A 13,039-nucleotide genomic window follows, 5' to 3' on the forward strand; every position below is an offset into this window, starting at 1 on the left:
ATGAATGAAAATTTGCCAGTCCCACTGTCTATAATAAATTAAATGTTGCCACTCATCCCTCTCCATGACTGGCAAAATAACAAGCTGGCACACAGGCAGATGCATGGTACATGACATGTAGTGCATGGTAAATAATAAGTGTACATTTTTCTGAAGTTGTGTATGAAAGTAAAAAGCCGCCAGCACTGGTTCACAGAAACATCTAGTAAATATCTGATTAATTCACTAGATCCCAAACTGATCAAGTATCAGTGGGATGATCCACAGAGGCCCCTCCCCTCAACCTATAGGACCCAAAGACCCCCACTAACAACATTGCGTTACCACAGGACACCCTCAGAAGGCCCTGTCCAGAGAATGTCCATTATCTGACTAGTGATAGCTGTTTTGGAGGCACAAGGGAGACCTACACAATATTAGGAAGGTGGTCATAATGTTATGACTGATCCATGTATAAAACAGTTTAACACATCTGTTTTTTCAGACACTGCCTGGTGTGTATTTTCATTCGCTGGCTGTGAGGCAATAACGTTTCTTTTTACTTTATGGGTGCTCTAAGGAACATTGTGAGCTGTTCAGATCAGCCGTTATCAAGAGAAAAATCTATTTATGCTGTTTTATTTTCAACTGTTTTGGACACGTCTTCTATCTCTGGGTACTATTGAATATTAAAATGTTAAAATGTTTTTAATGGTATGTTAATTATACCCTTACCCGTTAACTTTCTCCATTTACAAGGCCATCATAGGTAGCCTAAATTTCAGAATTTTTTTTTATTTAGACTGAGTTCATATAGAACATAAGGTCTCAGGACAGAAAAGCCAGTTGTTTAAAAGGCCATTCATGTTGGGCCATCTGCTTGGAATGACCAACAGAACACCCTTAAGCTACAGTATTTAATTAAATGATTTTATAGGTCTTGTTAAATCTATAGAACATGAGGCTACCTATACCTGTAAATGTTATAGGCAGCTTAATTTGGCCATGGAATTGCACTTGCATTTGTCTTTGTCTTGTTTTTGTTTTGTTTTATATACCATATGTACTACTGCTATCTTAGTCTGTCTCTCTTGAAAAAGAGATTTTATATCTCAGTGAGACTAACCTGGTAAAATAAAGGTTATTACTAGGTTATTATTATTATATAACCAACGACTCAAGACTGTAATTACAATAGCCATACAGCTTCACGACATCTCTTGTTTGCATGTGGCTGTGGAGCAGCAATAGTTAGCAGCACTTTTAAAGTGACACTTAACTAATTAGCAATTAAAAACAACTTGACCCGCATCCATTTAGTGCCCTTCAGAGTTCTCTCTGAGTCATGCAGCCACCACAATCAGTACTTAATTGACTGTTTCAACAAGGGTTTAATTTCCTGTAATGGACCTAAATTGAACAAGCTTACGATACAATAACATAACAGTGCAACACCTGGGTGTCAGGTTCAGTGTATAGCAGCATTATCTTAACAGATACTAAAGCAGTTTCATAAATAAAGTATCTTATATAGAGTATGTCATTTCCTCTGCTATATTTAACTTGCTACTATAAATAAACGCACAAGCATGGTATATGTTACACACAATCTGAAATATAAAACATCATAAGCTGGTTTATCTATCTAGTATCTATCTTTTGAGCGCCAAAAATGATAGCACTTGCCAAGGCTGATGAAAAGATGGCAGTCTGCCAGTTAATCACATAGTTGATCAAAATTGAATATTAAAGTTCTCAAGCTGTTCGGATGAGCCGCTAACCTTGATGTGTCATATTGATTACAATGCTGTAAATAATTGATAGCTGATGGTGCGATTTTTCTCTGTGGAGACTGGAGCATGGTTTCCTTCGGCATAAATAAACAATCAGTAATAACGAATTACATTGATATGAATAATTGAAAGGCGCTAAGTAATTTACCTTGAGAGAGGACCCACTGATTGAGTTTGACGTGATAGAGCACGGAGCGAAGACTCCAGTGCTGAACGAGAGGGTAGCCGGTGACTTCACTGTAGTTCACCATACCTGCATACATCACAGAGAGAAAAAAACACATTCATTAATATGGATGCATCCCCTTTTTGTTATATTAAAGCATGTCTCACCTGTAAAACCATACAGACAAACTGACATATTAATGTGTTATTTACTTGTATAGTGGAGGAGATCGCAGTATTCAGTGTGAGATCAAAGGGTGTCCCCTACATTTCATTCTTGTTTACTTAACTTGAAAACCCAGAAAATTAAAATTTTTATAAATATTAATACTATATTATACTATTTGATATATATATAGAGAGAGAGATAAGCAAGCAAAGTCTGCAGCGCTAGATCAAAACAGGAAATGGAAACATTTGCGAATGGAAGCCAGGCAGCAGGTCTTCAGTGTTAGATGAAAGTGGAGGCAAATATCTCACGCCACATTCCCATTCATGAGTTTCATATCACTCACACCATACTGACAACACACTTTCGGAAGTTTCGGAAACATTTCTTTGTGTTTCTACATCAAAAATACTCAAACTCAGAGAATCTATGTGGTGTATGTTTGTATATAATTTTACATCTAGATCAGTTTGTGCTAATTCTTCCAGCATTACACAGTGACCAAAAAGGAAAACAATGAAGATCCATAATAGCTTTTAAATAGAGGTCGCTTATGTCAGGACAAGGAAATTCCCCACAAGAGACCTGGAGAGTTTCATCCCAAAACCTGCACCTTGAAGTTATACACTAAATGGAGGAAAGGAGGTAGAAGACTAGTGAGCGTCAGAGCCACTATCCTGGATAGAACACAAGGGAACGAGGAATACATCTGGAAGATGCCCCCTCTGGTGAAATGCTTAGTGAGTTCCACAGAAGAAATGAGGTACAGACGGAATAGCAGGAAACATCATGGATTCTCGCAAAGTATGCACCACCGGCAGACAACAGAAGTGGCTGATATCCACAAATCCTTCTAGGGACTGAAAACTGAAGGACTAAAAGAAGGCAGAGAGGCACAAATCTTTGCAAAGAAGGAACGGTGTCTGACAGAACGTGTGGAACTTCCAGATACAGACAGACAAAACAGTGATGGCTAAGCAACAGGACATTTAAGTGCTGGACAAACAGCAGAAGACGGCTGCAGTGGTAGATGGAGTAATCCCAAATGATGGCAACATCAGGAAGAAAGAACATAAGAAGATTGAGAAATACCAAGGCCTGAAAAAAATAACAAGAAAAGATGTGGAAGGAACAACATGTCAGATATCTGTCCAGACGATTGCAGTCCTAGTAATAGCTGAGATCCTGTGCAGAACCCTCAAGCTCCTGGGTATCTGAAGCTTAAAGGGAAAGACTGCCCACCCGCAAGACAGGGGAGTTGTTTATTATTTTTTGTCGTACACTGCACTGCATATTATCTATTATTAGCCACAACTTACACAACAGCTTTTTATTGTGTTTAGAGAAAAATATTTCAAACCTGTCTTCACCTGCTACCAAGGTACATGGAGGAGGAAAAGGAAATGTAGAAAGGTCGAGACTCTGCCAGCACCTGTGCATTTTGGCTTATCAGAGTCAAACCCTGGTCCTTGACCCCAATTAGTCTAATAAAGTGGATCCATACACTACAAGTGCTGCTAGAATCTGTGGATAGATAGATACTTTATTCATCTCTATCAGAAATTCACAAAATACATGTACCAAAACTACATGCATCGACAATAAAATTTAATCACCATCAAATTCAGAAATCTTGTAAAATCCCAAACAATTTCATAGGGGATTTAACACGCAGACTTAAATCTGATAAATTCCTCCAACCTCTGTGTTGAACAATTAAACAACAGAAACACGGTTACATCGCTATAAATATGATGCAGTTAGATTTTCCATTGTGCTTTTACACAGTGTTCCTTTACAGCATAGTATATTATTTATATTGATTTTGTCTCATTTACCAATCCTTTCCCTGCTGAAATCAATAAGGCCCATCTCACAAAAGAAGAGGCCCGTCTATAAAGGTTTTTTATTTTGATGCACCACATGGTCTATCTGACGTCACGTACGCTTGGTGCTCCTGCGACCAATGACCCTTTGTCTTATCTACGTCCATGAGAAGTGGCTGCAGATAACGCACCAGCATATAGACACGTAAATTAACCTGTAATAGCGCACATGAGGAGGAGGAAACATAAATCACATTGTGCGACAGACCTAGCAGTCCTACAGACAAGTGCGTGCGAAGGAAGCCATCAGCCTTTTTCTTTCAATAGATCAATTATAGATGTAACACAAAGTCAACATGATGCCAAGTGAACAAATAATCTTTGTCTCTTCTTATTTAGGGTAAGCTGTAAACAGAGGGTAGACTGGTTATCTGTGTGATCACAGAATGGCCGGGGTTGGTGTCTGGACACACCCATCACACAGCTCTGTTTTCACCAGTTTTTTCCCCCTGCTAATCTACTCTTTTCCCACTCCAATCCGACAGGTGCCAGCAATGTACATTTATGTAGTAACAGCAACATGTTAAATGATAGTAGCAAAGAAGTGACTGTATGGACACTGTCACTGTGACATCACAGCATTAGCTGGAGACAAAACAGAGGGAGGCTTGACGTGGACACACTCACTGTCAACCATGAAAATATCGTCTGTATTTTTGGTGCCAAAAGCAAAAACACTGAGTTGAAGTTTTACTGCATACAAGCCACTGCCACTCATAGACAACTTTGGTTGAAAGTGATTAAAAGAAAAGACTGAAGTGAGACAATCATCAGCAACACTTGTGTTTGCAGTTCACACTTGATGTCAGGCAAATTAATATGTAATGCATCATCAGTTTCAGCCTGGATAACATCATGTGTTAGACTAAATTGTTACTGAAATTACCTTAAGTATTGGGGGATTCTTGTTACAAGGTTAATGCTAACCAATAGCTAACTCAACATTAGTTGTACGTTTCAGGGGTGTCTAAGCAGAAGTTGCATTTGCTACGTTTCCTTCCACAGTGGTGCCACATGTAGTAGAACCTGCAGTAAACTGGATTGCTTTCACTGGATGACAAAATAAGCCTAGGTTAGTACTTTTATGTCTTCCATACTGAACTAAATAGTCTTAAAACCACCATTCACCAACAATAACAGTAAGTCAGTGGGCAGTATTTTAATTTCATTATTAGACTATCATTGTTTGTGGGGTAAGTAGTAGGGTAGCTGAGGCTAAGCTACTTTTTGTCCCTGGAAAAATGTGTTAGACAGTTTTTATGTTTTATTTAGGTCTGGTTAGAGACAATGTACAAAAATGAAAGAAAATCACACTTTTAAAAATGATACAGTTTTTTGTATTGCCTACATTCTACCAATGCAGCTGTGTGCATCTTTAAAGAAAATCCAATAATTCTAGGAATAGCATTCTGATTTCATTATTAGGTTAGTAGGCCTGTAGGCCTAGGCTAGGCTACTTTTTAGGCCTGGAAGAAAAATGCATCAGTTTTATGTAGCCTAGGTGGCAAATGAGAATGTAGGATACAATGAAAGAAAATCGCACTTTTTAAAATTATATAATTTTTATTCATTGCCAGTGTTATGCCAGTGCAGCTGTATGTCTGTTTATCAGAGAATCCAATAATTCTGGACCTGACTGCATCCTTATGTTAAAAAAACAACTCATTACATGGCTTAAAGTACATGGTTTTAAGGAGTTGAAGAGACCAAAAAGACTGAAAAGGCCAATTTTATTGAATGTGGCATCCAAAATGCCAAGGCCACTGCCTTTCCGCCTGTAAGCAACTTTTTTTTAACCGCAGTAAATTAGTGGTCTTCTAATCAGTGGCAGGACCCCCTCGTTTCTACATAAAGCTGAAGGAGTGGGCCTTTGACATCACTTATATGAAGCCATAAGCATAGCTACAGAATATAAATCATATAGTCTCCCATGGCAACTGACAGCCATGTCATGCGGCAGCTGTGGGATTACAGCCATACATCACTGTGACTGCCGCGACCGTGTTCACAAGCACATCCAGAACATATCGGGATAATGCTGGTGACTGGGACACGTGCCCCACGACTACGGACACGGAAGAGGGGAAGAAGAAAAAAGAGAAGGAGGGAAGATTTTGCTACCAACGTACATACTATATGTATGTGCTGAAAGAATAGTTTAATAAATAAGGAAAAATACATCTGTCAGTAAGAGTGAAGGGTGGTGATTTGTGTGAATGCCACTGAAATGAAGATGCATGAGTGATCAGCACGAAGAGTACGTGATGCACATTTTGGAATTGAGTTTGGTTGGGACAGCACCCAATCTATCACCTTTTTAAAGGACAAACTTTTTATTTTCTTTCAAGGATGCCCAGCTGGTCAATCATATTTCATTTCACCATTTGAACTGTAACTAAAATGAGACAGTTTGGAAATGAATATGTAGTTTTGTAAATTTAGCAGAACTTGTAAAGAAAAAGCCAAGGGAAGCATGAAGTTTTCCAATTTAATGGGAAAATGTTTCTGTGCTCTACAGAAAAATTAATGGAGGCATTTTCTGATGTGTCATCCAGCAAGATGACAACATAATTTACTAGTGTTTCAGAACAGAGAACTACATGGACATGATGGCAAATGTTGCACAGTGTTTCATAAATGACTTTCACACACAAATTGCAGATATGTTCTCGAGTTCTACAGCCTCTGGGGCTGGAGGACAAAGCCAAAGCATTCCTTGAATGGTCACTCGTCAGTGAGGCAATCCATGTTAAAATGCCCAGATTAACGAAAGAAATAAACAGCTTTGCATCCTGGTACAAAAAACAGTTTTGGTCCCTACAGCTAGTTTCCCCATTCATCACAACTGTACAGGGGTACACGCAGGATTCATCCATCTTAATATGAAATCCTTTGTCTCGCGATAGTTTTTCTTTTGATGAGTTCAAACGGCCGACATTAAAGCAATAGAAGATAAGCTGCCGTTTGCATGAAGAAAATTTCATGAAAAAGGTCCCTGTATCATCAAAGCGAGTTCAAACCTTCAGTCTTACTAAATGTTACAGCAGCTCTGCTTGAGAACAGAGGAGAGCTGGAAATAATTACATTAATTATTCATATTAAAACTTTATTATTTATCTTTTTCATTTAAGTGTTCAAATGGAAAATCACATGTGTCTTACTGGTCAAACCAGCCGTGTGAAACTTCTCTTCATATTCAGACAGAAAGATATCTGCAGCTGGTTTTATAGCCTCACTTCAACTGGCATTAAAAAAAAAAAAAAAAAAACTAAGACTGTGAATGAATTTACATACAATCACCTGACTAACTGTGAAATATTTAACTTGATATTAATACATTAAAAAGATGAACTGAATAAAAGTTAAAAAGTTTGGGGCTGTGAGTATTTGGGATTTTATTTATTTTCTTGAATAAATGAATGAAAATACCTCAAATTCACCCACTCATGTTATGATTTTCTAGAAAGGATAGAAGGGACTAGGATGCTTCTTGGACAATACAACAGACATTGCATTTATGTAACAAGGGACACGGCCCACCACGTAAATTGTGAGCTTTTATAAGAAACAAGTGACTCAGTTGATTATGCTCATAATTGCAGTTTAGTTATTTATTTTTTATTTGGAGTCAAATCTTAACCTTGGAATGAGCTACAAAAATAGGTCCAATTATAAGGACGATGGATCAATAGTGTAAAAATAAGAAGATTGAGGCCAAGGATGGAAAGTAAGTCTGTTCCTATTTGGACCACAAACAAAGAGAAACAAATGATACGAGGTAGGACGAGTGTTGGGGATGCTTGCTAGGCCACTAACACTTCCTTTACAAGGGTGCTGTGAAAATGTAACATTTGGCGGAGGCCTGACACCACCTATGAACTTGATGAATAAGCCTCTAAATGTGATGCTCCTGCATTGTCCTCACCTTCAGCTACATCCATTTATCCCCTCTTATGGGAAATGGCTCCCCGGGACGATGGATATATTCCCCGGTACCAAGAGAGTGAGAGCCCACCGCTACATAACCCCCCCCTCACTGAAAATGAGTAACAAGCCCAAAACATATACAGCAGCACAGCGTATTCTTCTTCTTGCTGAAAGGCCTTGTCTCCCTTTTAGCCCTGGGGTGCTCTGCTCTCATTGTCTGACAGAATGATTAATTTGACTGAACTTCACTTTGCAAACATCCCAAGTTCACGGTCTCTCTCCATGCAGCCGGTGCAAGAGTCTTTCAGAGGAGCGGCTTCGTCAGGGCCACGTTGTGTACGGCAGCTGATTCCCTTTGTAAAAACACAAGCCGTAAAGATGTCTCTCATCAAAACCAGACTGGGAAGAAGTGTTGAAAGGCACCAGATAAATAAACGTTGCCTGCTTTAAAGCAATGCAGCTGATAGCGGTGCTCTACCCAAATTTACGGAGTGGAACTACTGTTGCAGCTACAAGTTTAGATTTGCGGCACACAATTAACATGGCCATTTCAGATTCAAAAACTGAATTCATACAAAGCAGCACTATCACTACAATACACTACACTACTGTAGAAGTTACAGAGAAGGACCAGGAAGCCCAGATATTGTAATTTAGTGATACGTAGTTTACTTATTTATATTAATGGTTAAGTCCTCCTAGACCACCCAGTAGTCTGTTAGGGGCTTAGACAAATGGCATAATTAAAATGCACAGTGGCCACAAACAAAGAAACCTTTGTATGATAAACGGCCGCAATAAACACAGTACTACCTTAATGGCCAGCTTTTGCTTGGACAACTCATTTAGTTGTTGACTCGTCTGAATACTGTGAACTTTGTTAGCACTGCTTTATAATTAATGACATTTCTTAAGCGTTAAAGGTTTTTTGTGCATTTACACGATGTAGCAGCAAAAAAAATTGAAGCACTTTAATTGCACATAATATAATGCAACAAAACTTACCACAGAGCTGCATCAAAACCTGCCTCATTCTTCTATTGTATTTAATTAAAAAAAAAAAAAAATGAAAAAATTGTATTTATTTAATGCTTACTTTTTATCTCCCGTGTCCTTATACTGTCTGCTGATGCAATGCTGCAAATTTCCCCCACAGTTGAATGGTTAAAGAGCTATTTTATCTTAACAAGTTGTTCAAACAAGGGTTTGAAAGGAAGAGCTTGAATCGATGTGGGCCGTGACGCTGAGGGTTTGAGACGGTTTCATGGAAATTGTAATTGCAAATGGAGGCCTACCTGACTCCTTTAACAACAGACATGTTTGATTATGTTTGATGGCATTTGAAAACACTGTGGGTGCAGATTTAGAGCCAGTGCTAATAAAAAAGGAGCTGTCAGTTTGCACATTTTATACGATGCTGATTTGATTGTTGGTGGTGGGCCAACCTTCAGGATGCCCAGTGTCAGAGCGAATGGTTTCTGAAAAGCATTTTACTGAGGATCTGTGAATCCATAATCCAGCCGCTGTACATTTTGGTATAGTTCATTTTGGTTAATTCATGAAAATTGATTAATGATCATCCCCTTACTAACAAGTAACCAGATGAGGTTGCTGCTCTGTTTAAATCATGCCAAGAAATGATTCTGCACTTAAACACCTGAAGAGAACGACAATGTTGATTTTTATATGTGAAAAAAAAGATATATGAAGCAAAAATGAGCCGTGACAATTATACATTTTCCGACTGCATGCGTGATCGGGGCGGAGGCTTAAGTGTGGGAGGATCATTTATGAGTACTTGTGCGACTAGTGGCAATGTTAAACTTAAAACTCATGTACGGAGCAGAGGTGCACATCATGTTTGAGTAGAAAATGGAAGTTAAAGACAGTTTTATTCCTTTCACTGTGCATTGATAGAGAATAAAGACCAGGAGATGAAACAGTCATCTGGACATGAGGCAACACAAAAGACAGGAAGCTTGAGGGAAAAAAAGTAAAAGGAAAAGCATAAAAACTTTTAAGTGGGCTGCAACAGGGTCGCACATTCATGCTAAAGATCTCAGAACAGAGATAGAAGCAATTAAGACGGCAAACTTCGCTGACGAAGCAAGCAGTGACCAAACCACCAGGTTGGCCACACTAAAATTAGACATCAGGGCCCGAATAATGGTCAAGCTTCTTTTGATTCTCATAAAGCATGAGCAGTACTTATTAGTTAGCAGTAGGTGTATGTGGGAAGCACTTGTCATGTACACTGCTGTTGCTGTGCAGCTGGCAGGAACCTTTAAAACTGGACGAAATATTATGCAGCTTCAGGCAGGATGAGAAATTCTGGCGATAGCACAGTTTTAACAGAGCTATAGTTTATGTTTGAACTGTAAAACCATGGCATCCTATATCATATGATGACCCAGAGGTCAGTTATTGAAATCAGTCACTGCACCAGGAATGCTAAGTTGCTGTCAGAGTGATTGTCACATAAATAAAAATGTGGATCATTCATTATTGTGTTCTGTTGGTAGGCTGACAGCAGGCGGAGTAAATCAATAATTATTAGGCCCTTAGGGATTTATCAGATGACAAAAATAAATGATTGCAACAAGTTAACGGAAGGTTTCTGTCCGGAAGCTTCCTTTTTTAAATTCCTATAAGCGGGACGGCGTTGGACTCTGAGTGCACGGCCGTTACATAAATCAAAATCAAATCAAATCAATATTCCAGCTCTATGGGGGACTGGGTGCAGTCTTCCATCGCAAAATAAACTCTCAAATGAAGCCCACAACGAGGAGGCAGAGCTCAGTTTGTTGCCGTGTGATTCATCTCTGTTCGCCTGTCTGCTTTTTCCTGGTGCAAACACAATGGGAAATGAAAATCCCAAGGTAAGCTGGGCGGAACTAGCTTCTGTCATTCTTTCAGCGAACATGGATTTTCATGTTTTTTAGCAGAATGACAAATAACAAACTGTACATGCAGCGCATTTACCAAATGTATTTGGCAATTAAGCTCCTAAAAATAAATAAAATAAAAAAATACTTCAGCAGAAACTGCCCCTATTGCACATTAATTTTTTGTCGGTAAGCATGGTATAAATAAATGTGTCCTGATCTGATTTTGCCAAATGACAGAACCAGCTCTGAGTTGAGGATGACAGCTAGAAAACAATGACACACCAGAAAGACTAATGAGGGGATGAATTAATGGCAGTTAATGGAAAATCGCATTGTTTACCCATCAGATTCAATCTCCAGTCATGGAGACAGCAGTTTGACAGAATAACATCACTATCAAAAGGTCTACTTTTCCCAAGGCTTTCAGTGACATTTCATGACGTTCATCAGAGGATACAAGTGGCCTAGCTGTCGTGGCAAACAAGCAAAGCTGTAGTTGAAACATATCTTCGGAGCTGGGCAGACATTTGTAATGCTCCATGACTAGATTTGTAGTATTGTTAATATAAAAGATCCTCTCACTTTTAACTGATGAATGACATACGCCATTTGGACTCTGGGGAATTTAATGTAATTGTCTGTCATAGTCCAGGATGTTTTTTCCTTCTTCTATTCCTTTGTTCTCTGTTTATCCCCCTTGTCCTAGGGTTGTTGGTCCCTGATTTGTTGTCTGTGTGTCTGTCTCCATGTGGCGCAGCTTTCTCGCTCCTCCTATCGATGCACTTGGAGGTTCTTCTACTTTTAAATCTTCACGTCATTCCTCAGACAGTTCAGCCACCAATGCGGTACTGCTACAACCAACTCCAAGAGTCCGCCGTTACTCTTCCTGTTGCCCAATCTTGGAATGATGCTTACCCAGCCACCCCGACACTCATCTCCTCAAGTCTGACTGCAATCAGCAACCTGCCTGACCTGTTCTCAGCTGCAACCTGCAGACTTCATCTTCTGCTTGCCAGGGTTACATTGTATACAATCCAATCTGCACCTGAGTACAGCTTTTAGGTCCCCTAGAAAGCCATTACAACAGTCTTGTGTCTTTTTTATATATAGGACTCAAGTTAATCCTCGCACCCTCCAAAGATATGCTTGTTAGGTTGATTGGTGACTCTAAAGTGACCGTAGGTGTGAGTGCGAATGGCTGTTTATCTGTGTTAACCCTGCGATAAACTGGCGACCTGTCCAGGGTGTACCCCACCTCTCGCCCCATCACAGCTGGGATAGGCTCCAGCAGCCAACGATAATCAGTTATATATGATGAGATGAGACTTGAGTTTAAGTTTGGTAGAATACAGTTAAAAGATATGGTCCACGAATCAGAGGGTTATATCCCCGGTACATGGACAACATGCTGAAGCGTCCTTGAGGAAGTCACTGAACTCCCAGTACTTGGCAGTACTGGTGTGTGAATGTGAATGTGCTTGTGTAAATGAGTGGGTACATGTGTCAGTGTTTCTATAAAGAGCCTTGAGCTTTCTCCGTCATGACCACACGGGCCCAATTACACTGACGTGGGTCGACCAAGTATAATTTAGGTTGGTGAAGATGACTAGTGAGTGGTCTTGCATTTATATAGTGCTTTTCTGTCTGAAGATATATAGTTCGAGCAGGTACAGTACTCAGGACCATTTACCAATAATCTACACATCAACCTACTGAAATTCGATCAGCCTACATCAGCGTGACTGCACTACTCATAACGTCAGTGAACATGACATTGATGTATTGTGACTTTGAAAATGCAAAGGTGTTACATCAAATCACACGATAGACTCAAATAACACAATTTGAATAGCAGGGATATTATTTGTTAACAAATTGCAATTCCAATGAAGAAAACAGCAACGAAAACACACACGCACAAAAAGAAGTTCACATCACTTGTGCTTCACTGAAGAAAGGGAAAATGAGTCCTGCCGTCTTGTTCCAGCTCCAATTAAACTGTTTGGGGAATGTAAATTGAGTTCTCTTGTTAACATTTGTGACTCCGTCCCATCGGGAAGCAGAGAGTATCAGACAAGTGCAGGGCTTGCTGATGCCTGACAGGGAGAGCGTAGGGATGATGGAAACAGCCCGTCTAAACAGTCCTTCTGTAACTTTGGCTTACGGCGGGGAGAGTTGTTATTTTAGTCGGTTCTCTAAAGAAGATTCATAGGAATGAGCTCAGGTAGGAAG

The 13,039-nt window shown here is 39.5% G+C and overlaps 1 protein-coding gene across 5 annotated transcripts in view; it reads right to left on the reverse strand.

The window, feature by feature from the left end:
• astn1 (astrotactin 1) overlaps positions 1-13,039 on the reverse strand; it is a 401,467-nt gene that overhangs the window by 162,169 nt on the left and 226,259 nt on the right. For all 5 annotated transcript variants that reach the window (XM_047589220.1, XM_047589219.1, XM_047589218.1 and 2 more), the window contains one exon: positions 1,921-2,025. In XM_047589220.1, coding sequence (XP_047445176.1) covers positions 1,921-2,025 — 105 coding nt within the window. The remainder of the gene's footprint in view (positions 1-1,920; positions 2,026-13,039) is intronic.

The sequence above is a fragment of the Mugil cephalus genome, chromosome 7 (genome assembly GCF_022458985.1).
Source record: "Mugil cephalus isolate CIBA_MC_2020 chromosome 7, CIBA_Mcephalus_1.1, whole genome shotgun sequence".
Lineage (NCBI taxonomy): Eukaryota > Metazoa > Chordata > Actinopteri > Mugiliformes > Mugilidae > Mugil > Mugil cephalus.